We start from the raw sequence: 27,123 nt of genomic DNA on the forward strand, positions 1-27,123 counted from the left end.
ATTTAACACCCCTAGACTTCCTGTTAGAGGGGTATTTAAAAACAAAAATTTATGCTACTCCACCAGAATCTTTAGATGATTTACGACAAAGAATAGAGGATGAATGTCGACAATTAAAGGCAGACGTGTTAAGCAATGTCAGAGAAGAATTTCAAAATAGATTGTACCTACTATTGTATGTAAGTGAATGGCAGTCATTTTGAACAATTATTAAATTTTTGGTAGTGAAATGTTCATTCTAAATGTTTGTAATAAAATTGTTAAAACATAATTTTTTTAATCCAGGTTTCTTGCTTTTGTATTTATTTTTCTTATAAACTAATCACTTCAAGCATCATGTGTTATACATTTCTGAAATCAATACAAAGAGTAGAATCTAAATATTAAATAAAAAAAGGGGAAAGTAACTAAAAAAAGGGATGATACGGGGGGTGAGAGGGTGCATTTACCAGCAACCTTAAATATGATATATTGTCTTGCCCTTCAAATATTAATTAACGTGTTTTTGCGTTTTTCCAAAAAATTAAAAGTTCAAAAGTTATTTAAGGTGGATAGTTTCATCTGAAAAGCACTGTATGTGTTGGCGTGTGTGCAAGAACTATTCGTAAATTTGTTTAAATGAATGTTTAAATCAGTTCAATAGTTTTTCAGATTTTATTAAAAAAAGACTACAATTTCTAACCACTTTTGATAAAACATTATTAGGGAAGCATGAATTTAAAAGTGTAAAATTTACATTTCTTGTCCAGTATATCAAGATGTCCGTGTTTTTAATATAACAGCGTTAACCCTATTACTTAATTCTTTATTGTTTGTACTATATTATGGTCATAAACGTTACACATTTTTATAAACCGTTCTTACTTTCCTTGACCTGTCCTTTTAAGGAGAATAAAAACAATTATTCTTCAAATACATCGCAACTTGATCTTGTTGCGAACAGTGTCCTAAAAACGGTGAAAGAAATACGATGTAAGTAGATACACAAGTTTTTTATTTATTTATAAGATTTTCCCGATTAATTTAATCGAAAATAGCTAATTGATTATTTTAATGCCTGGGCATTATCTATTTCTAATAACGTCACAGTTAAGGAATATTTGACTTAATACGTAAATATTAAGGAAATTAAATACAAAAAAATGAATTCAAAGTGTATTTGATAGCTTGGTGTTATTTTTATCAAAATAATTAATAAAAAATGAAAAATGTGTTTTCTACTCGACAAAAAAACAATTATTTTCACTAGAATGCAAAAAAATTTAATTCCGGCCTGTATATCAAAAGCATTATCGTTTGTTTTGTTTTAAACTATACACACAATTTTTTGTAAACGTGCATTTTAATATTTTCAAAGTAAGTATTAAAAATACAGAAGCATAAAAACATAATTTTTATATAGAAGAGGCATAGAAAAACTAATTAAAATAAAAGAATGTAGGGTAAGGAAAGGTATATTGGTGATAAAAATGAAAAATACCAATAATATAGGAATTCGAAAACTAAGCAAGAAATAAGTTTTGCTTTATTACGTTACTTATTATTTGAAGTAAATGTTTAGAAGTGTTAATTTAACAAAAAATGATTAATAATGATAGTAAATGTCAAATTGACATACAAACTTATGTTAGGTAAGGTATATTGGTGATAGTGGTTAGAAAATTTGGTGATATTATGGAAATTGTATATTTAATCAGATATTTAAAAATTTTATTCCATACAACGATCACATCTATAATAAAGTTTTTCATCGGCGTCAGTATCTTCGATAGATATGCAAATCTCGTGGTATGGTGTCAAACAAGATGAGCACTGAATCCATTGGGCTCCATTTCTTTTCTTAACATCAATTGAATACAGGACTCCACATAAGCCACACTCCCAATCATCTATTTTACTTTTTTTTGCTTTTTGGACAGATTTGTGTGAAGTCGAGGGCTGTTGCTGAAGATTTTCTGTTACTGAAGTGTTTTCATTTGTCGGTGTTAAGCATTTCGCACTTGAGTCCCTTTTTCTTGACCTCTCTGGACGTTTTGAAGCTGTTGGTGTTTTCAAAATATGATCGACTGTGGCTTTAGGATTTAAAATAGAAGTTTCAGGGGCTGCGTCAGTTGAAACTGGAGAAGCAGGAGCTATGTCAGTTAAAGATGAAGGCCGTAATGCTTCTTTTGGAATAACATCTCCGTTTAAAGGACATATGCCTGTTTTTTAAAAGCATTCTCAATGTTTTTTTTTGTAAAGGCGCTTATGTAAGCTGGATTCAAAATGGAATGGAAGTTGCTACGATTTGGAGCATCCGTAGGATTATTGCTCATATAACGATTCATGCTATCGCGCCAGTAAGTCTTAAGTGGCTTGAATAGTCCCACGTCAAGTGGTTGCAATAGATGAGTTCAATGAGCTGGGAAAGTAAATAGGTAAACTTGATTATCTTTCGCTGTTTTCAAAACTTCAGCTCCAATGTGGGCAGAATGAGAGTCCATCAACAAGGCTACAGGACGTTCAGGCGGTATCGTACTGATAAAAAAATTTAACCATTCCAAAAACAATTCAGAATTGATCCATCCTTTAGGAGATAATTTTATTAATGCGTTGGGAAGGGCATCATTTTTAAGTGTATCATTCCATCTAACACCTTTAAAGATTACCATAGGAGGAATCCATGTTCTATCAGCACAAATGCATGCTAACATAGTTTGAGTTTGACCTCGTTCAGCGTAGGATCTTTTATAAATATACTTTTTACCAATGCCGGTAACAACTTTGGAAGGTTTCACTACATACGATAATCCAGTCTCATTGCAATTCCAAATTAAATTCGGTTTGTTTTTTATATTGAGTTTCGTAAGAACATCATTCAGTTTCGAAAAGAAAACTTTGATCATAAATGCATTAGCCATGGAAGCTCTGTAGGCCGAAAGATTTTCTGGCACACGAAGGCACAAGTTGTACCTACTTTTAAAACTATTCCACCACCATTTGCTTGCAATGCAGTTAGTTGACGACAAGTATTTCTCCCAACCATCCACTTTAGCAAGATCATAAGCATATTTTCTAATTTGATACACGGTTAGTCCAAAACCCAATTCTTGCATTTCTATAATATAATTGTAAAGCCTCAACTCTAAATCACATGACAATGCAAAAGGCCTCCCCAGTTTTCTTACCGACTCCTCTTCATTCGCTAGGTAACGTTTCAAAGTGCTCCATGGGACTTCTACTTCCTTTGCAGCTTTATATATAGTCTTGTATTGAGATGTGGTTGTATCGAAGGATATTAAAAATTCCATGGACTAGCAGAACTAGAAACGAAGAAGTTCTTCGAAGAATGGGACATCAACGAACTCTATTAAATATTATTAAGAGGCGTAAACTAGAATATCTTAGACATATAATCAGAGGACCAAGATATGAGTTCCTTCGGCTAATTCTCAACGGTAAAATCGAAGGAAAGAAATGGATAGGACGGAAGAAACTCTCTTGGTTGAGGAATTTGCAAAAATATTATAAGCATGGTAGTCGCCGACGTTCCGTAGGGATATGGCACTCTAAGAAAAATATAGTATTACCTTCATTTCTTACTAATCTGACAGCGTTTTGAAGTTGCTGTTGATTATATTTTCTATATTGACCCTCTTTTTCCATTGCCAATCTAAAGGTAAAAATTAAATAGGTTATTTGGTGATAAAACAAAGTTAACAGCTTTTAAAAATAAAATACATTTACGGATTCCTCAAAACAATACCTTTTGCATAGTATACTACACTTCTCTATTTTATTTTAAATAAAAGAACAAAATATATCCAAAGTTAACGTCTTAAAAGTTCTTGAAAAATGTGTGCAAAAACACTAAGAAATAACAACCGCAATTTAAGGAATAAAAACTTAACTTGGCTAAATCACGAATTCAATGCAGCTTTTATTGATAATTAGTTTATTGAATGGTTTTATAAAGTTTTATAAAGAAAACCGCAATTATTCCAATAAAAATGTAACCAAATATGTAACAGTCTTTCACATTCAATAAGAAATGACTCCACTATCGCACACGCACAATGGTCAAAACCATGGACGTATAAATAAAGAATATCTTTATTTATACGTCCATTATACGTCAATGGTCAAAACAGTCTGTTTACTAAACGCAGGTGCGCACATCGCTAAATCGGAATATATGTTTGTCCTGCTTACACTCGTGCATCGAGCAAAAAGACAAAAGAGGGAATGTAAAGGTAGTGAGGGCAAAAATATTGTTAGACAGGAAGTGCCATCTTGAGAGGCCAAATTAAACAAGGAAAGAGAGTCTTTCCTTGTTTAAGAAATCAAATTTAGTTGGGTTATGTTATTATTTGTCCCAACTGTCACATGAAATCTTATTTAGATTTCAAGAGCAAATAACTATAACAGACCTACAAATTATTTATCTCAGGTACAGAAAAAATACCCCTTTTATTAATGTACTGAGTCGGTGCAATTAAACAAACAATTTCCTCTGGATCGTACCAAATAATATAATCTGTCTCTGACCATCTTCAATGATATCCTATTTTTTCCATAGCTTTGATTTTGAATTTATCTTCTGTTATTTCTTCTATTACTCCGGAAAATGTTTCTGCTCGTAAATTACAATTAGTTACAATCAGTTTGTAGTCGCCCACCTTTAAATCCATAGAATTGTTAGCTTTCGACTTTTTAGTTCTTTCACCTGTTTTTCTGCCAGAACCAACATTTTTGTTTAAAATTTTATTGTCTTTTTTATTTGTTCCATCTATCTCTCCTTTTTGTTTTTCTTCATTCTCAATGTTTAGGTTTAATTTGACAGCTTTCAAAATTTTATTTTTCTGTTCTCTTGCCATCAGATTGTGCATTTTCTTCGTGATGTTAGGTGCTTTTTTCTTTTTCTTCAAGCAATTGTTTTTTTCCTTGCTTCCTTTTCATTTTTTTCAGCTTCTTCTCTTCTCTGGTACTTCATGAAATCATCAGCAATCGTTACTACAAGTGTTAATTTTTTGTAACCTTTCTTTTGGACGTTTAAGATATTTTTCTGGGGAAATAAAATGCATTTTTAAATGGCGTTGGAAATTTTGGAGGAGTGACAAAATAGGATTCAGCAGATTTAATAGGTTCAGAAATCATGAAATATTTTGGGCCGTGTAGCTTTGACAGGTCGGAATATAGCGACATCAAGCGGCTGCCTGATATGTATAGAATTTGGAATCAGTGCTACCAAAACAATTCCATTTTCACGACAAAACTCGCTCAATGCCAGCAATTAAAAATAACATGACAGCTTAATGTTTTTTTCGTTCAACCATTTATTAAAATAGTTTGCGACATACCTACTCATAAAGCGTTTCTGTATTCATTTATCCACTTTCATTGTATCCGATACCCCAACCTATTGGCATAGTTAGAACTAAATGTTTTGGTAGCCTTGTATAGGGTAACAAAACCATTGGTTGTGGGATATCTTCGCTAGCGGATATTATTGCTAATACGGTGAGACATTCTTTTTCGTCGTTATGTAGCAGTTCTGTTACAGTTTTAGACCCTCTTTTAACACTTGTTTGTCCTGTGGATTCATGAAAAAGGTTGTCTCGTTCTGTTTGATCTTTAAACACATCTATGATGCTATTTTGACTGAAATAATTATATACTTTCTTGAACCAATTTCTTATCTTTTCCTCTGTAACGAAGGAATGGCTAGCTGTCAGATTTTGCGATACACGAGGTCTTACTTCCGGATGCCGGGTTAGGAAATGTTAGTACCATCTATTTCCAGAAATTCCAGTCTTTAATTGATTGGATCACTTAAGATATTTAATGAGCACTGACTAGGCTTTAATAAGCTGATCGCAGGTCACAGAAAAATCAGCAACATTCAAAAACAATATCTATTTTACGATTAGTTTTTCCTCATCACTAGTTAAAACTGGTTGTCTTATAATATTTTCGTGCTTTCGTGCTCGTTCCTTTGCATTATTTTATCGTTTAATGTACTTTTTGGTATACCATACATCTTGGATGCTTTATAGGCAGACATGCCAGTTTTCATGTCAGTTAGGGTCCGATCCAGTAGCTCTTGTGAATATTTTTATCTTTGCATTGGCTTAGGCTTTTTAGTTCCAACCATAATTGTAAAAAAAAAATCAAGTGTGAATAATTGAGTCATTTGGTTTAGGCCCAATAGACCTGTTCTATATTTTAGAAAGTTTTATTAATAGTTGAATAAATAATCCAGCAATCAAAATTGCTTTGCAAGCTTTTTGGCAACCAATTTGGCCAAATTAACCAATTTGAAAATAGTTTAATTCTAAAAAAAAATAATGAAATAAAGATGCCGCTGGAATTGTAGATTTCCCCAACAGTTCGCGTTGTTAGATTTCGTTTTTGAGAATGAGTCACTCTCTTTAATACATCATTGTTGGACTATAGTATATTTCGCAATTTGTTAAGGCTATGGCTCCACGAGCGACAGATTGTCGCTAGCAGTAGCAGTAAAATGTAGCTTGATAAATCAAAACAACAGCAGTGATACCTACTGAGTGGCTCCACGCGCTGTAGATTGTCGCTTCGTTTCGAGATCGAGACGCGTCGTCAAGGTCGTGTCGCGTTCGAATAGATCCGGACCTATTTTTTAGCAGTAATTTGCAGCGCGTTTGTGGCTCCACTAGCAGTAATTTGTCGCTTGTAGCGGTAATTGCCATTTAATCGGATATTTTTGTTCTTGTTTGTTTATTTCTCTGTGTTTGTTAAGTTGTTTCTTTGTTTTTATAAATTATTTTAAAGTTTTTTCATACAATTTTGTGTCTCAAATCATAACAAAAAATTATAAGTTCTAAGAAAGAAATAAATCCAATATTTTCTTTATCGGTATTCTAGATAACAAAAATCAATGGATGTTTTTTTTTCAATACCAATTAATTGTATCAAACTGTACTTTATAATAGATGCCATTATTAAACAAGAAAAAGTTTAATAGAGAGCATAAACAGGTTTTATTGATTTCCCGAAAATCTATTTTTTGGATTTCCTTCTTCGAACTGGTGATTCATTTCTATATAAGTGGTTGTCTAATCATGTCATATAAATAAAATTTTAATAATTATTGTTTATAGTAAAATTTTATTATCCTTCAGTACTAATGTTTCGTTTTCGATAGCTTGGCTTGATTCATAAATAAAAGAATGCAACAAAAAAGATTTTATGTCGCATCAGAATTTTTTAAATTATTGTAACATAAAAAAGCTATAATAGATATTGGAAAAGGAAGATTCATTACATCAACCCAATATGATAAATGAATATAATCATGTATAGGATTATAAAATATGTAATTTGAAATATTACTTTAAGGTAGGTAATTGCTAATTTTTCTTCTGGACTTAGGCTATCACGCATTGATGTATCCTGTTTTTGTATGACATCGTCTATTTCACATAATAAAAAATTAAAAGAAGACACTGACATCCTGTAATATTCAAAAAACTTGTCAGGATATTCTTTTAATTTGTTGTGTAAAAGAAAAAAATTTCCCTTTATTTGTCTAGGCACTAGAATAGGGTGAATCCACCATTTCCGTTGTTTTTTAACCCTACGTCGACGGCACAATGCCAATATTAAAGCAACTTTTTGTTGAAAGGATAGATTATCCATACTATATTATTGTATTATCGGTGTGAATTTATTTTACTTATATATTTATTTTTTTATCTGCTATATACACGGACATTATATAAACGGACAAGATACCACTGATTGTAGCTGCGTCATATTAACGCTCATGGAGCCACTACAAGACCAAAACGCGGCGATATGCGCGCTGTAAACTGTCGCTCGTATAGCCATGATTTTACTGCTTTACTGCCGCCGTAATTTTACTGCTACTGCTAGCGACAATCTGTCGCTCGTGGAACAATAGCCTAACTGATTATTTCCTCCGTAGGTTTCTTGTCTTATTGGCTATTTTTATAACAAGTTTAGTAGCTAAATTTTACTGGTCAAGACGCCATCTCTACGCAGCTGCAGCCAAAATTCAGGGACCCAAAGGCTTACCGATAGTCGGTAACGCTCTCTCTTTCTTTTGTGACTCCGAAGGTAAAATTAAAAATACACCTTTTTAACGATTCTAATTATCAAGCACATTGATAACGTGTTTGTTTTTTGTAGATATTTTGGAGAAAATAAAAATAGTATTTGAACCAGTCAAACATGAACCGGTACGATTTTGGTTGGGTCCATATTTACTTATTGCCTTGAAAAATCCAGTTCATTTAGAGGTATTTATTGTTTTGGCTTTACTACATAATTGTATACAATTAAATTCATAGTACTAATATCTCAATCAAGTTATCTTGGCAAGACAAACTACTAATATATCCCCAGCTCTCGGTAGGCCGAGGTAGTAACAATTCTCGGGAGAATAATTAAAATCCCTATATGAACTCTAGGGAGTTTAGGAAGACCTAAATGCTCAATTTAGCAGAGAAAAACATCATAAAAGAGTAATAAGAAATGAAGAAGGCACCTCACACCAAAAAACAAATGATAATGGGAACAGAATATGTCAGAAAAAATGAACTTGAGATACTTAACAACAAAAATTGAACATAAAAAGATACATAAGATAACTTGGATATATTATTAAAAAACAAATAGTTCACATATCAGCTTCAAATGAAATATATATATAATATGATGAATAAAAGAACGTACAGGAGAGCCAGTGGCGCACCCAGAATTTGTCTGAGGGGGGGGGGGGTTTGAAATTTTTTTATGCTACCTCCATTTTGAGCTCCTAAAATTTGGGTTTTAGTTTAACTTTTTAACTTAAAGTACTAAAGGACCACTGTAAGGCTGACGACATTTTTGGAACTTATCTAGATCTTATCTATTGTTCTGAAGCTATTTTCTTGTGGCATTTTAAAGTAATTACTATTTGATGGGAATAAGCCACAATTGAAGGTTAAAATAAGTTTATTGACGTTTGACATTAATCCAACTTGTAAATACAATACATTTTGGAGATGGCTACCGCCGTATTCCCGTTCTCCTCCGCCAATCTTCCCGGTCCAAGGCATGCTCCTCCTTCAAATCTCTCGATTCCATTGCTCTTTTAATTCCTTCATTCCGTGAGCGTCGAAGTCTACCTCTTTTTTTTCTTCCAGGGGGCTTCCATTTGTAAAGTACTTGGGGCCAAAGTTCGTCAGGCATTCTCAATAGATGTCCAAACCATTTTGAACCCCTTCTTTCTATTCTGTCAATGACAGTTTCTGTAGCATTCATGTTATTTCTTATAGATTCGTTGGTCTTCCTTTCCTGCCTTGATGTTCTAGCACATCTTTTCAAATAATCCATTTCAACTGCCAACAATCTTCTCTTCAGGTCTGCAAAATAGTAATTAGATCTTATCTATGTCGTTGGTCCGGTTGGTGTTTCTCTTCTTCTTCTTTCTTTTTAATGACTGTTCGGATGTAATTGTGAACACTATTCCATCCCTCCGTATTTCCCGTCATCTTCACGATCGTCTCTCTTACAGTCATTGGGTTCATACCTATTTATTTATACATTCTGTTTCTCTCCACTGTACATCTATTACCCTCCAGCATTGTGTGAGTAACAATGTCGGAATATTCGCAGTATAGGCATTTATCTGTATCTGTCTTTCTGAACCTATGAAGATACGCCCTAAAACAGGGCAACATCTTCCTTGTTGTTCCACTCTTCTTGCCATCTTTCCATTGATATTTCCCTTTCTTCTTTTTTTTTTATAGCTGTTGTCAACTTTGTCTCTTTTCTACTGCTAACACATGCAGAGGAACACAACCCGTGATAATCCACAAGGCCGCCGCAGATACAGTCCTGTAGGCGTATGCTACTCGCAACAGACTGGTTCTGTCTACTTTTTCATAGGCCTAATATTAGGTATCTATATCTAAATATAATGAAAAATATTATTAATTATTGTGTATTTATACAATAATTATTGTGTTCTACATATTTAAAGTGGTAATTTAATTATTCAATTAACATTTTGGATTTTTTGTATTGTGTGTGAAAGACAAGTGACATTTTCCTACTATTTTTTATATGTTGTTTACTTTATATGGCCTGGGGGGGGTTTAACCCCCAAACCCCCCCCCCCACTGGGTGCGCCACAGAGGGGAGCGAACGCAGATACGGACCACCTAAATGGTAATAGCAACAATAAAGAATATGAAAGAGCAAAATCATACAATAGACGGAAAAGCTAACGACGTTGGAATCTAGAAGCTCTAAATAATCCAGAGGTTAAAAACAATCATCAACATGTACTTCACTTATTTCTATGCGCTTATTAAAAATAATTTAGTGTCCGTATATTGAATGAAAATATGAACCACTCAGTTGTGTGATGTTTCAAGTCTGTTTCTGTTGTTTCTTACCGAATTTCTGTCCTCAGCATATTTAAATATAATACATGTTTATGTTCCAATATCTGCAAAGCATATGATAAACTAGAGGGGGCTATCAAATTTACAAAAAACATCGAAATCAAGATCATTATTGGAAACTGGAGCCCAACATTGGAGATTAAAAAGTTGACACCATAGTAGAATCGTACGGACTAGGCCTCAAAATGATTTTCATGATTAGATTTTACCAATAAAAAAACATTTACTAACACCTGGTGCAAACTGGCAGGTTTAAACTAGGGACTAAGGCACTACTAAAGAGCACTCAAATAGATGATCAAGAGAAGATTTAAAAATGCCAGCCAGGTAAAAGTAAAAGTTAGTATATATGTAATTAAAAAAATGCAGAAAAGCAACTCCAAGATAGAGTAAACCGCGAACGTGCGGGTGATCACAAAAATGCAAACCCACGTATATGTTCACACTAAACTTCGTCCAAATACACCACTTTAGAAGAGATAATAGAAGATGGATGAAAAAACTTTACAAATTATCATAACAGAGGCAGATCAATTTAAATTCAAAAGAAAGAAGTAAAATAATCCTATAATGACCCCTTGAAATTCTACTGTAATATACTGTCTTATAATAAAGTTATTTTTAATATTGATAGAAGAATTATTTGTAGAAGATAATGTCATCGCAAAAATTCGCTTACAAGCACGATCTGTATGAATTTTTGGAAAAAATTGGAGGAGATGGATTAATCACAGCATCAGGTACGTATTATACGTATTTAATAGATTTTAACAGGTTGAAAATAGATTTTGATAGATAAATTAAACATACTCTTTTTATGGTGCTTTCGTACCATCTATATTAGTCTTAAATAATTTTTTTTCTAGTTTTGACGAGTAATATTTGTTTCCTTTTTTTGATATTGCCCCTCTAGTATTGCATCCTGAAGATATAAGGAATTTAAAACATAACAACAGGAATAAAGTATGTAAGGAAAATGTAGAAAAAGATTAAAAAATCGACTAAAAGACAAACTATTGTTTAAGTTTTTTTCTCAAGAAGTTTGCAAATATTGGTTGTAAAAGAAATTTTTCGATAAGAAAGTGGGTCGCTTTAAGATTTATATGCTGAAACATCGAGATGATTATAGATTGAGATCAAATTATAGGAAATTTGTTTAAGGAACATTTGATTAAATATGTCTAGAAGGATTAGGTAGACTATGAGTGGGAGGTTTATTATACAAATAACTGGAATATCATGGAATGTGACCTCTCATGGGAGAAGTAGTTTTTGATTTTTGTAGGGTGTCTTCAAACTGTTAAAATGCTTCTTCATCTGACAAAGTTAACTAATCATATACACATTTGTTGATTTTACATCATTGGCACGAAGAGAAATATTTCAATAAATATTTATTCTACATGAATATTACAACTATCGATTTTCTATGTGTTATCAATATGTTTTCTTTTTTTTTCTATATATGAGTTTTCCAGGTGAGTCTCTTGTCCATATGTAAGCCCAAGTACTTTACAGTATCTACTGTTGGAAGGGGAGCATTGTTAAGTAATATTTGAAGTGAATCGCTATTGCCTTTAGTGAATACTGTGGCTTGATTTAGATTCATTGAGTTTCATCTTCCACTACTTAGTCCATTTCTGGACCTTATATAAGTTTTCTTGGAGTTGTTCTGCTGCAACAACGGGATCTGAATGTGTGGCCATTATTGCGGTATCGTCCGCAAACAAGGCTATATGTATTTAATTGTCAGTAGGCATATCGGAGGTAAAGTATCTACCCAAAAACGCTACCTTGAGATGTAGACCGGTTATTTCGTCTTCATATTTCACCTGGAAATATCTTTTTTTTAGGTACCAGTATAGTATGTCATACACGTTCTGGTGTAGGTCCTTTTTTAGTTTATATAGTAGTCCCTGATGCCACACCTTGTCAAACGTTTGAGTCACATCGATGAATGCAGTTGAGCAATATTCTTATTTTCAAAAGAGTTTTTAATTAATTCTTGATGGATCTGTTTAATTGTTGAATGTTTGGTTCTAAATCCAAATTGGTGTGTCGATAGAAGTTCTTTTCTGCAATTCAGTAGTTCTTTCATAATTTCTCCAGTGATTAAGTCGTGCCCTGGAGCTTTTTTAGGTCTAGCTCTGTTTTTATAATGTAGTGTACCTCATTTGGTGTAATATGTTGTATGTGTTCATCTGATGGTGTTTTTAAATCAAGAAAGGCTATGATTTCGTCATCTGTATCTTCTCTTATTGAAAGAGGCTTACAAACTGTTTTAAACTGTGAAGCGAAATTTCTGCTTTCTCTTTATTTGTTTTTTCCTAACTTCCATTAGGTTTCCTTATAGGTGGGATATGTTCTTTGAGTTGCATTAATTTTTTAGTTGCTTTTCATAAGCTGTAATTTGTATCCTCTGTTGATGTTAGGTTTTCGAGATAGTTTTGGAAGCTATCGTTTTAATGCTTGATAGGTAGTCGCTTAAGGGTTTGGCTGCCCTATTATAGTTTGTTTTATCTGCAGATTGTCTTGTGTTTTGCCAGATATTTGAGGTGGCGTTTTTCTTTAATCTTCTCTCTTCTGTTTTGAGTTTTCACCAATGGTGCAGTTGATTCCCACAAGGGATAGTGTATTAATTCGGTAAATTTTTGAACTTGGTTTTCCAATTCTTGGTGTGACGGTTTAGGTTTGCACTATTTGAATTTATTTTACAAAATTTTGCCATTACTAATTTTCTGTTTGGCTGTTATTAAATTATTTTCAAAATTTGAATGTTATAAATGTGTATATATTTATAATTTTATACCTTAGGATTAAAACCGAAATATAAAATACATAGAAGACTACTACAGCCAATGTTTAATATGAACTTTGTAAAGAGTACTTTACCTATAATGAATGAACGGTTCAAACTTTGTATGGAAGAACTAGAAAAATTTGCTAATGAGAAAACTTTTGATATCGTCCATATTATGGAACCCTGCTCAATGGGTGTTATAGCAGGTAAGTATTCATTTTAGGGAGTGAATAGCGCCGTAATCCAGTAGTCAGAGATGAAAATATCATTGAATCTCTAAGAATCATACGAACAAGCTGAATGTCAATTTTGAGACCACAAAAAAGTTTGTCACTCCTACCCTCGGACTTCTCACTAAACACTCTAAAAAATGATTTAAATAATTTAAAACTGCTTGTTTTCGGTTGCACAAGTACGTTTTTCGAAATTACAAAACTTTAGCTACAAATTACTTCCAATGCTGTCGTCGTGAAAGCATTTCCAGTGACGTGAGATTGTTTGTAATGTGAATGTTTAAATAAAAACGTTTTTAGACATATTTGAAATGCATAATAATTATACCAAAACTCAAAATCAAAATTTTATGTTATAGGTTTGAAAGATTAGGTTCTAACAAGGGGTTAATGGAAGTGATAAATTTTATTAATTTTATAAGAATCGTACAAAATGGAAAAAATCACGCAACGTTTATTTATTTAACAGCTTTATAGAAACTGACTTCATTTGCAGCAAATGAAAAAGTTTTATACGAAAGCTGCTTTCTTCATCTTTAAAACACACTTTGATTTTGGTCGATAGGGACACTCTGATCACAAGATTTTTATTTTTTACCGTCGAGTTAATACAAATTTTATTTAACATTGATTTTGCGCGCGGCACTGACATTCAAAATCGCCGGTCACTTCAAGAGTTGTTTCTAAGAGAACGGTTTATTCTATAAAAAAAGTCCTAATTAACATTTTTGTTCAAAATGATCTCATCTGCATTTCTTGTTTTAAACATTTTTTTACAGCGTACAGATTCTTGCTAAATCGATGTTGTCCATTTTTCATCGTCTACGAGAGGTTTTAGGGGGAAGTCCGGGGGTATGAGTAGGAAACTTTTTGCATCTTTTTTGGAGTCCCAAAATTAACATTCTTATCAAAATTCAGATTTTTGGCTCTTTTTTAGAAATCAAATCTCTGAGGACTGGACTATTGTTATTAACAAAATTCGGGAATCCTCTATCAATTTTTAATGTAATATCCCACTTCAATGCCAATAATAGAACAAAAATAAAAGTAAAAAATGAATCACCGCGATGTCTTGTGTTTTCACTGGTATGTGTGCTTTCTGTTATTTTCTGATAAATCCTGGTAAATAACTTCGTTTTTCTGTGAGTTCTTATCCGTTCTTCGTTCTTTATTGGGTTTATTTTTTCCGTGAACAATCTTTTGTTCTTCCTTCTTTACAATAAGCAATATTAGCTGTTTTTCTTTGAATATTTTTTAGTTAACTTTTTTCTCTGTCTAATAATCTTTTTTGTTAATAATTTCTACTGGCTGCAGTATTTATTTAATTTTTGATGTGTCGGATCGTTTTTGCGCTGTATACATCATTATTGGTATAATCTTTAATCGAATCATCATGCAATCAAAGTCGACCGTCAAACATACGCCTACTCCAAATGTCTCACTCTATCTTGAGAAACCCTAATCCAGATTATGACCCATCTTTCCATGTTATCGATCAATCAGAGAGGTGCTCTTTCTCGACTGCTCCTGTCTTCTTTTGGTCACCTCTAGAATCTTTGTCCATGTCCCGTATGTCTTGAATATTCGTAAGTGGCCTATCCATTTCTACCTTAACTTTTTAAATGTGTTCACAGACAATAAATAAATACAATTTTTAAATTAATAATTTATCACGCTTTAAATAATGGTACTTTTTAAATTATCAAAATACAGACATCAATTTTTTAAAATAAGTATAAATATATTGGGTTTTGTATTTAATTTCTTGACGAAAATTAAACATTATTTTTAAAATTTCACCTTGTATTGTTCATAATAGACCCTACATGGAATCAGTGGCGCACCCAAAATTTGTCTTAGGGGGGGGGGGGGTTTGAATTTTTTTTATTCTACAACCATTTTGAGTCCCTAAAATTTGGGTTTTAGTTTAATTTAAAGTACCAAATGTAGAAGTGAGTAGTAGTGCCAAAGATTCAGGTATCTATTATCCTGCCTACCAACTAAAACCATCCTCTCTTACTTGTGCGCAGTTGACTGTCGCACGTACCATACTCCGAAAGTCGAGGGCTACTGTAAGGCTGACGACATTTTTGGAACACTACCTTCTCTTATCTATTGTTCTGAAGCTATTTTCTTGTGGCATCTTCAATAGATGTCCAAACCATTTGAACCTCTTCTTTCTATTCTGTCAATGACCATTTCTGTAGCATTCATGGTATTTCTTATAGATTCGTTGGTCTTCCTTTCCTGCCTTGATGTTCTAGCACTTTTTCTCAATAATTCATTTCAACTGCCAACAATCTTCTCTTCAGGTCTGCATTAATTGTCCATACTTCAGAGCCATAACAAAGAACTGATTCAATCATGGTTTGCCCTATTCTTTTTTTGTTCCTTTTGGAAATGTTGTGATCCCATCATAAGGAGTTTAGACCTTACAATTTTATCCTACAATTTTACGTCCCTGATTACTTCGTGTTTAATTTCGGTTTCTCCCAAGCCATTCTTAGCAATGAGTGGACCTAAATATTTAAATTTTTTCACTTGTTTGATCTCCACGTCCTCGTCTATCAACACTTCAAACCTTGCATCTGAGTTGATAAATTGTAACCTCCATTTTAAATATTCTCTCTATAGACGCTTTATCATAAATTCTAGATCATAAGAATTTTGAACTAGGATGACTTGGTCATCCGCAAAGTTCAGGGAGAACAGTACGTCATTTCCAATGGGGATTCCCATTGCCTGGCAGTGGTTTTTCCAATTTTGGAGGGCTGCCTCAATATATAAATTAAACAGTAAGGGTGACATACTCCATCCTGGTTTTGTATACTTCGGTGATTATTTCTAAAAGGTATGGACTAATGTCGAGTTGTTGTTAAGCCTTGTCACAATTTAAGTCTTGGAATATATTTTACGCCTTTTCTAGGTCGATAAAGGCTAGATGTACTTCGGTACCAAGCGCTATTTTTTTTTTCTCTTAATTGTTGGAGTATAAATAAGTTATCAGTGCAAGATCAAAGATCAAAAATTCAAACGCCAATAAACTTATTTTAACCTTTAATTGCGACTTATTCCCATTAAAATAGTGATTAGATCTTATCTCTGTCGTTAGCCCGGTTGGTGTTTCTCATCTTCTTCTTTCTTTTTAATGACTGCTCGGATGTAATACTATTCCATCTCTCCGTATTTTCCGTCATCTTCACGGTCATCTCTCATACAGTCACAGGGTTCATACCTATTTCTTTATACATTCTGTTTCTCTCCACTGTACATATATTACACTTCAGCATTGTGTGAGTAACAATGTCGGAATATTCGCAGTATAGGCATTTATCTGTATCTGTCTTTCTGAATCTATGAAGATACGCCCTAAAACAGACAATCTACCCAGTCCCTTAGGCTCGGGATCAGCATCTTTGTCCACTGAACAATATCTTCCTTGTTGTTCTACTCTTCTTGCCATCTTTCCATTGATGTTTCCCTTTTTTCTTTTTTTTATAGCTGTTGTCAAATGCTTTCTTCTCCCATAGAGATGACTCTTTTCTACTGCTAACACATGCAGAGGAACACAACCCGTGATAGTCCACAAGGCCGCCGCAGATGGCCTGTAGGCGCATGCTACTCGCAATAGACTCGTTTTTTCTACTTTTTCATAAGCCTAATATTAGGTATCTATATCTAAATATAATGAAAAATATTATTAATTATTGTATATTAACTATTGTGTATTTATACAATAATTACTGTGTTCTACATATTTAAAGTGGTAATTTAATTATTCAATCAACGTTTTGGATTTTTTGTATTGTGTGTGAAAGACAAGTTACATTTTCCTACTATTCTTTATATATTGTTTACTTTATATGCCCTGGGAGGGGGGGGGTTTAACCCCCAAACCTCCCCCCCCGGTTGCGCCACAGCATGGAATAGTTTATTGACATTAGCTCTTAGGCAAGGAAAGGGAAGGGACGCGTAATCGTATGGATTGACTGAAGCCAAATTGGCACCAGAACGGTTGCAAGGTCATATTTTATTTTTTCCGTAGATTAAGATTAATGGATATATGATCAATAAATAGATTTTTTTTTTTAATTTATAATTGAACACTGACATAATGATCACTGTTTGAACATGATTTTATCATAACAGATTTTTTAGTAGATCGATATAGTGTTTCAGTAAATCAGTAGATCTACTGAAAAATCAGTAGATCTGGTAACCCTGCGAGAGGTAGTAATCGGCAACGTACAGGCACCAAAACAGGGCGGTCACATCGAAAGTGGCTTCACTTTTCGAAGTTTTATTAAATGAGTGTTACCTGTCCTCTTTCTTTCCTTGTCTAAGCATTAGATTGTTAAGAATCTGTTACAAACATAAAAATATACCGGGTTTTTTATTAAAAATAAAGATGATCGACTATGCTACGCTTGCGTGAATCAATCCTGTACATTCAGTAGCGCACCTAGAATTTGCCTCTGGGGGGGGGGGGTTTTGGTTGGTCCCCAAATTTTTTTTTATGGTGTTACCTCCATTTTGAGTCCTTAAAATGTGTAAGTAATAGTGTCGGAATAGGGTCCTGGGGGGGTTTTAACCCCCAAAACCCCCCCCCCCTCGGTGCGCCACTGTGTACATTTAAATTTATCGTTAAAAAGCGCACACTTAAATTTAAATGTTGACGGGTCCTAGCGTTTTTATAATTTTATAAAATAAGGACACACGAAATTTTGTTCCATAAGTGGTTTGCATACTGTATAACCGTTGATTGAATAACCCAATCAACGGTATAACTGCAAAATTTCACCCTGTTCAAAAAGTGTATATTTATATTTAAAAGTTGAAGGATCTCAGCGTTTTTATATTTTTTAAAATAAGAACACAAACAGTTTCTATTCCATAGGTGGTTTCCACATTCATAATTTGTAAACTACTTTCTTTTAAACTTTTATTGTTCTTTTTCAGAAATTGTAATGGGACAAAAATTAAATAGTCAGAGTATATATAATATACAATTATCTCAAGTTATGTCCAAGTAAGTCGAAAATTCATCTGAAGTTTAAATATGTACATAATATATAAAACGATGATAATTCAGTTTTAAAATCTTTCCATTATTACGCAGGTTTACTTTATAATTTTTATAAATAATATTTCTTTTTATTTGACTTAAGTGTGTGGTATTTTTTAGGTTATTGTATTGTGGTTTCACAAGAATGGTAAAACTGTGGCTTCATAGTGATTTTATATACAACTTTCACCCCTTAAAGAAGGAACAAGACGATGCCTTGTCAACATTATATCATTTTATTAACGAGGTATATGCAAGAAAATAATTTTGTAATTTATAGTTAAAAGATAATTAAGATAATTATAGTAAATAATTAATAGAAATATTTTCTCGGGGGAGAAAAGACTGCTGACATGTCTTTCTGCTTCATATGCTCTGCAAGGGGCTTCGTGCAAAGAAGGTGAAGCTTATATCCATTTCTCTTCGGTCTTTGGGTATTTTAAGTAGCTAATCTTGAAGGCCTAGTTAATTTTTTACAATAAAACAAAAACAACTTTTTGTAGTAGAGTAAAAAGTCAGCCGTAGAGTCTAGGAAGTTCGCTGGGACAGAGCTCCGATAGGATAATAGTAATTTCTCTGTTCCCTCTTCCTTTTTAAAATTTTCGTCCTCACTACTCAAATCACTGGCCAGTATTTGATCATTCCTCACAGTATTACCTTGGCCATTATCACTAAGTTCAGAATAACTATCAGTATAATGATCAGTAATAATTGTTTTGGCGTCAGAAATATCATCATCACTGCCAAGTATTCAGCAATCTCCTCTAACTCTCCACTAGCTGGGTTAGTGGTTTCTTTTTATCTTTTAAATTGGTCATTATTCTTTAAAACCTATTAAAATACTACAACATTTAAGCGATGTACTCGGTATCGTAGGAGAATAGCTTTAAGGCGAGGTTGCCGCGTCTTTCCGTCTTTCTGAGAATTAAATAAACAGTTTGATTGGGGTCAAAATTGACCCCGTATCAATTAAGGATTAATTAACAAGGTTATGAAAAGATTTAGATTGTTAAAACATATTTTACTTTTTATTTACTAACAAAATATTTGTTACAACCAGATCAGTAACCTAGAATGTAATGTTGTTCTAATCAGTGAGCTCTGAGAGATAAACATAGGCGTAGATATTTATTGAATCCCTAGACTGATATCTTACCTATATTATTTTAGGCTATCACAGACTCTTGGGCGAGAAGAAAATTTAATAAGACTAACACATTTATACCTGTACTTGACATACTTACAGATATTGTAGAAAAAAATAGTAGAGTACTCAGTCGAGAAGATTTAGTCGATCATTTGATAAATATATTAAGTGCAGTAAGTAGTATAACGTATTTAAGTACTAAATATTAACAAATAATACACATCATATACCCCATTAGCATTTTATCTCCTATAGTAAAAAGTAGAGAGAGAGTTTTTAGCGTTTCACACGTCCGGGCCTTAAACTAAAATATTCGGCACCAAATTCAATATTAATATCCAATATTGGTTACTTACTTATTTAAAATATTCCGAATAAAAATATTGTGATAATTTAAAAGATAATACACCGTTTTAAACGATTGGAATATAGGGACAGACAGCTTTTTTAAATGTACCGAATATAGGGTGGCATCTCTTAACAACTTCAGAGGAAAAATGTACCAAATTAACCCGTTAACAAGTTTACACAGAGGGCATAGTTGAAAACACCAGGCCGGATTTACTCCAGAAAGATCAACAATTGACCAGATTTATTTAATAAAACAGATCCTCGAGAAAACATTAAAATTTAATATTGAAACCCATCACCTATTCGTGGACCTTAAGGCCGCATACAACAGTGTCACGAGAACAATACTATACCAATCAATGCGTGAGTTTGGTATACCAGGAAAACTTATCCGATTAACGAGAATGACAATGTCTTATTTAAAAACCAGTGTTAAGATATAGGGAGAGAATTCTCTATCCTTTGAGATAAAGAAGGAACTCAGATAAGGGGATGAACTGGTTTGCCTCCAATTTAACATTGCCTTGGAGAAGGTAATTCGAGACACACGAATTAGAGACTGATGGCATTGACCTAATAGGGCGTAGAAAGCGAGATGTTTAGCAATATTTCGTAGAATTGGAAATGGCGGCGAAATAGGTCGGCCTAGCCATCAACGAATACAAAACTAAGTACATGTTGGTTGCTATAGCAGGATCCCATAGCAAATAAGGAACGGGAAACAGTCTTTGGAAGTCATATCTTTAAACGTGTTGACAGCTTCACATATCTTGGTTCGCTGATGACTACTACCAACAAAACAAGCGAATAATTAGAGGAAGCCAGGATCCTCAAAGGATTGTCGAGCCAACGATCATAATGATGATGGGATAAAATGTACCAAAGAATGAAAATCAGTAAAAAATTAGGTTTTTCGGAAGGTAAACTGCCGAATCAGGAGCGATCACTGTACATTTACATCAAAACTAGTAGTGCCATGAGCCATGCCTTACTCGGGCCATGCATAATACTCGCCGTATTTTTCCTCTATCACTTCCATTGCTATTATAGTATATGCTATGGTGTACTTGTGGTTGTATAATTTAAAAAATGTTCTGTTTTAGTCCCAAGACCCGTTTTCCATAATTAGCTGTTTTTCTATTGTTTGTTTTGGAATGTACCCTGAATATCAGGTAAATATTTTTCTATTTCAAAAGTGGAATATCAATACGAAGTGGTATATGTAATCAATAAATTGTTATTATTTTGTAGGCTAAAGCTGTGGACGAAATAAAGAATGTAATTGGTGAAAAACCGAGAGAAATTACTTTAGAAGACATATATAAGCTTGAATATTTGGATATGTGCGTTAAAGATGTATTAAGATTATTTCCTATAGCACCAATAATTTTACGAAGGAGTATAGAAGATTATCATTTAGGTAATGACATTTACAGTACTTTTTTGACGTGACAACGTCTTAAATTAGGTTGTGGCTCGAAGTCATTCATGAAAAAGTGTAACGCCCGCTCACGTCTGTTACGATGAGTCACCGAACGAGAGAGAGGCCCGCCGGACCGGCGAATGCCTTGCGTCTCTCTCCCACTCAAACATGATCGGTCCGCTGCGCGCGCAGCACTAGAGAATTAGGCGCGTTGAATCGGTGCGTGCTTGTGTCTCTGTCTTTGTCGAGCGTTCTTGGCGTTGGAAAACCGAGAAAGCGTCATAATACAAGTTCACACGTGTGGTTAAAGTATCGTCAGCTGTGTCTGTAGTGAAAATGTGGAGTGCTTAGATTCGTCATTTACAACAACTACAACAATAAAGGTAAATAATTGTACACTAATATTTCATTATCGTAAACTATGATTGATTGATTAATTGTTAGATTGACACAAAAGTTGAGAAACTGAGTTTATAGGTTATGTCATACTATTGACAAATGTTGATAGTGTTAAGTAAATTATTAGTTTAAATCACTCTGCAATCAATCGTAATTCAGTCGATTGAGAAGAAACAGCGCGTTTCAACTGCAAACAACTATTGTGCAATTTAATAATATTCATATCAATAAATATTCTACCGAGAAAAAGACGTTGTCACGTAAAATCTTCGCCCGTAAAACCGACTTTACAGGCAACCGATTTTTTTTAAATCAGTTCTTCTATGAATATAACCAAATATCAATCTAAGAAAACACCAAGCTTTAAACTACTTAAAGTTTAAAGTTTTTATAACTAAATGTGGAAGTATATAAATTTATTCTGTTGATCAATTAATCATTAAACAATTTAAAAGAGAAAGAGATTAATACTGTCTTTTTGTGAAATTCCTTAAGTGTGGATATATTTTTTATTGCTTGATTTCTATAGCAGGGTGGTTTACTTGTCTTTTCCTATTAGTGTGCGACTTGAGATTTTATTTTTAATTATTATCAAATAATGTACTAGAGTACGCTTGTAGCGACCTCTATACGAAGAAACATGAAACCAAAACACATTGATGACGATTTAAGTCTTAGACAAGGAAAGAGAGGGGACGCGTAATCGTATGGAATTGAGTGAAGTCTAAACCGGCACCAGCAGGGTTGCCAGGTTATATTTTATTTCTTCAGTAGATTGAGAATAATGAATATTTGTCAATATGTCAACATGATTTTATCATTACATATTTTTTAGTAGATCGATATAGTGTTTCAGTAAATTAGTAAATTGAAGTTGAAATCAGTAGATTACTGAAAAATCAGTAGACCTGGGAACCCTGCCAGAGGTAGTAATGGGCAATGTACAGGCACCAAAACATGGCGGTCATGTCGAAACTTTAGATTTAAGTAAACTGTAAAATTCGAGTTTGTTAAAAACTACAAAACGATGTTAGGAATATCTTTATTTCGAGAATATATCAGTTAAAAAGTCCTGATGATCGAAAAATCATGAAATACTTATAGGGGATTGTGACACACGAATTAAAAAGCAAAAACCTTTTCTTTTTATTTGTTAAGTGTTGAATTTAATTGCTGGTAATGTTAGACAGTATTTTATGATTTTAGATAAATGGACAATTCCCAAAGGAGCAGCAATAGCAGTACCGATTTATTTTTTGCATAGAGATCCAGAATATTGGAAAAACCCTGATCATTTCTATCCTGATCATTTTCTGCCCGAATTTGTCCAGAAGAGGCATCCATACGCTTATATGCCCTTTAGCGCTGGCCCTAGAGGATGCATTGGTAAATATTAGCGAATTCAATAAATTAATATTTTTATTACTCTGCATAGCACCCAATCAACATATTGCCATCTGTACAGACTCCGTCGCCTCTATCCAGTCCATCAATAATCTATTCACTAATCACCTTCTTGTAGAAAAAATCCATGACACTTACCAAAACCTTATCATCCACGACATCCATATCACTATCATATGGATTCCCTCCCACATTGGGATTATGGGTAACGACAACGCCGATCGCTTTGCCAAAGAAGCTGAATATCCAATTGTACACTACGTAATATACAAATCGCCAGTGACCTAAAAACTAGTATAAAGAAACTCGTACGAAATTACCGACAGAATCATTGCAACCAATCCACTACACTTTTATATCAAATAGATCAGACGATTGGGCGGTTCGTTATCCCTGGTATACCTAGAAATGAGATGGTTGTTGCTAGAAGATTGCATATCGGTAACACCAGACTTACACATGGTCACCTAATGGATTCTTCACCTAAGCCAATCTGTCACTATTGCCAATCTCCACTAAGTGTTCTACACATCTTGTAGACTGCCCTCATTTTAATAAACGAAGTCAAGAACTGGACATGAAGGGCGACATCACAGATATATTATCGAACCAGAGCCAAGTCATCACAGCTATCCAGTTCCTGAAGCTAGAAAGCTTACTAAATAATATATAACTATAATATATTATAATATGTAATTGTACCTTATATATAATTGTATCCACGGTACCTCGTGCTAATGGCCGAAGCTGTCACAAGCACGTTAAATTAGATAAAAAAAAATATTTTTAACTTACTCTCTTCACGACTTATACTTTACATAATGCTGTAACTGTTATTGTATAGCATTATTTATGTATTGAAAAAAAGGATTCTTGTAAATTTTAACAGCGCATCATAAAGTCTTCAACAATTCGAAAACACTGAGGTTATCGTGAACATTTTTAACGGCAGGATTTTGATTGGAGGATCGAGGAGACAATATTTTCTTTATGAGAGGTCTTCATGTCAAAAGTAACCGGATACCGTAATTACTTTTATTGAGACAATTTGGCCTTTTTTCAATTTCTATGGCTTCTCCAATGACTTTTGGTTTATAGAAGCGGATGGGGGCTCTGGTTCTGGAGTTTTCAAAATCAATTTTGTGACCTTAAAAAGATAGTGTTGATCTACAGCTGAAATTGAATCGGAATTTCGAACAAAAATAAAAGTCTTTGGATTGAGATTGAGTGGCAGATTAATGTCTGTGGATACTCCTATTGATGTGATTTTCGCGGTAACCGTTTTGGATGAGGGCTTGATTTAAACTAGAGAGCTCAGCGGATCTACTTGCTTCATCGCAAAGGCGTATTGATCTGGAGACAAGGGTATTAATGACTGAATTAATTTTTGAAGGTGGATGATGAGAGTTGACATGCAAGTAACGATTGGTATGGGTAGGTTTTCGATAAACAGAATAACGGAAAGCTTGGGATTGGTTTTTCTTTAAAATATCGTCGAGAAGCGGAGGGAATGAATCAGTTGCCACCTCCATCGTGAACTGGATACTAGGATGTATACCATTCAGATGGGTTTGAAAATATACCAAAGCCCTGCCGTGGGGCCAAATGACGAATGTATCGTAAACATATCATAGCCAGCATTAGGAGCATTGATGTGGATAATGCTCGGGTCTCGAAATCTTCCTTCAAAGAAGACTTCGAACTGTATCCACAAATAAAACTTATGGACGTGTCCTCAACCAGGTGTTGGTGGCGTTACCAAAGCGAAGTACTCGACGAACACCTCTGAAATTAAACATCTTGCAATAGGCCACTTCGACGACTTTTTAAAAACATGTGGATTTTCGTACCGAATATAGGCCGGGCAATGATTAGAAGATCAATATAGACGTCTCAGGGTTGAATATTTTGCATGATTTTTCCGTGCTGGATTTATTGGTTTTAAGAAGACAGATTAACTCGCCTAGAACCCGTTATATAGTGTGGGTGTGCTATGTCCGTATTTCCTTGAGATGATTTACCTTCATCATACAAGCTCCTACCTAGTCTCAGTGAAAAATACAAAGAAAGTGATGATGATCAATGATTATCATAATGACTATAGGCTATTTATTAAGATGTGGTAGTTGACTATAGTAGTAAACAGGAATTTTATTCATTTTAATTATAACTTTTATACAGTTAATACAGTTTTATACAGTTATTAATAGTCACTCAATTTTATTTCAGGTAAAACACTAGCTAACATCGAGATAAGGCTTTTTATGGCAATGTTTTTACAAACATACGAAGTAGAAGCTGACGGAACTGTACCTCTTCTAAAATTGCGCGCTGACATATCGACCAGAGCCAAATTTGGATACAACTGTAGGATAAAAAAACGCAATTGGAATATCAGGCCGAAGTGAAAGTTATTTTTTATGTATTATTATTGCTAAGTAATAATATTGTATCTTTAATATTATTTTGTTCAATTTTAATAAAATATTATTCAGAACTAGTCTCACTCCATTTTATGTAGGTTTTTAAGATGTCCTGTGAAATAAATTCTATGACTTTTGAAGGATATGAAGGATACAACACTAGATCCATTTTCATAACTTTACAGGGGAGCAGTTTGAAACTTTTTTTCACCAACAAGTGGTATTGCTGCAGCTATTTATTGAGATATTAAAACAATATTTTAACAGAACATTCTATCTATTGTTATCTACATAATGCATTTGTTACAATTCAAAAACAAATTTTTTTCTGTGTTTTTTTAACCGTTTTAATGGCCATGGTGTTGTATCCCTCTAATAAAGTTATTTTAGTGTAAGACTTAGTTTGAGGTATTCAATAACAACTACAATACTATTTGTATTATTAGTATGCTTTAAGTTTTTATAAAAATCATGGCAAAATTTAGGAACAAATGGCAGTAATGCCAATAAATCATTATACTTTTGTTGTGATATAGGTATTGGACTTTGTGATACCAGTTGCAAATCTTTTGGCAATGTAAGGTGTCGCCTTCGAAACCTAACAAGGTCAATCTACTGATTTTCATCATGAAAATTACTTTTCTATGACAGAAGAACTTGTTGCTTGTTAATGTCTCCTTTTCTATTAATCAAAGGAGGATTTTGAGATGCTTTAATATCATACAAAGAACTAAAATTTTTAAAATCTTCTAATTCCATATTATGTACGGTATATTTCAATGAGTTTTGTCTGACTCTTCTATTGTTAAAATGTTTTTTTCTCTTTCGCTCTATCAGCGCATGGACAATGTCCGCCTCCATGTGGGTGTGATCCTTTAGGAGCAACTTCTGATTGATGATGATTCATTAAATTATCCACCTATTTCATTTAAATGAGTCAATTTACAGCAGGTAATTGGTTATTTACTTGACCAAATACTTAATGATATCGTCTATAATGCTTACTATGTTTTGTTGTCAACTAATTAAATCCAAGTGTGATTCATTGCGAGTGTTTGGTTTAAAGAATATTTTGAAGGTTGGACGTTTAAAATTACTGCTTTTTGTGATTAGTCGATAACGAGCCTGTCTTTAAAATGTATAAACTAGGTAAAAAAGGAAAATAGAAGCAGTTGTTTTATGATTTGTATATTAATTAAAATATTTGTATTGTTTGGTTGTATTTTCTAATATAATGTGAGTTTCGTTAATAGGAATTTCCATTCTGTTGTATATAATTTCGTTTTTATTAATTTCGGTACAGATATTTACCAGAGATTTACTTTGATAGTTATACCTAGAAGTTTGTAGTTTGTTTTTCTTAGATATTTCGAATCCTTACAGCTGTGTTTTTTATTAGAAAAGTTGTTTATCTTAGTAAAGTATAACCATATCAAGCAGTAATA

At 33.4% G+C, this 27,123-nt stretch overlaps 1 protein-coding gene across 1 annotated transcript; it reads left to right on the plus strand.

Annotated features, from left to right (window-relative positions):
- The first annotated feature begins 964 nt into the window (after nt 1-964).
- On the plus strand, nt 965-25,755 carry LOC140438512 (cytochrome P450 4V2-like). Its single transcript, XM_072528173.1, has 12 exons — nt 965-972; nt 7,946-8,097; nt 8,170-8,279; nt 11,083-11,173; nt 13,248-13,439; nt 18,426-18,495; nt 18,652-18,778; nt 19,702-19,851; nt 21,133-21,201; nt 21,281-21,449; nt 23,058-23,237; nt 25,485-25,755. Coding segments are annotated over exons 1-12 (1,491 nt in total). The 5' UTR covers nt 965-970; the 3' UTR covers nt 25,664-25,755.
- The last annotated feature ends 1,368 nt before the right edge of the window (nt 25,756-27,123 follow it).

This window comes from Diabrotica undecimpunctata, chromosome 4 (assembly GCF_040954645.1).
Source record: "Diabrotica undecimpunctata isolate CICGRU chromosome 4, icDiaUnde3, whole genome shotgun sequence".
Classification (NCBI taxonomy): Eukaryota; Metazoa; Arthropoda; class Insecta; order Coleoptera; family Chrysomelidae; genus Diabrotica; species Diabrotica undecimpunctata.

Coding starts and splice junctions, on each gene's coding strand:
- LOC140438512 (XM_072528173.1), top strand. Junction 18,496..18,651: donor TTATCTCAAGTTATGTCCAA/GTAAGTCGAAAA, acceptor GGTATTTTTTAG/GTTATTGTATTGTGGTTTCA. Junction 19,852..21,132: donor TGATAAATATATTAAGTGCA/GTAAGTAGTATA, acceptor GTTCTGTTTTAG/TCCCAAGACCCGTTTTCCAT.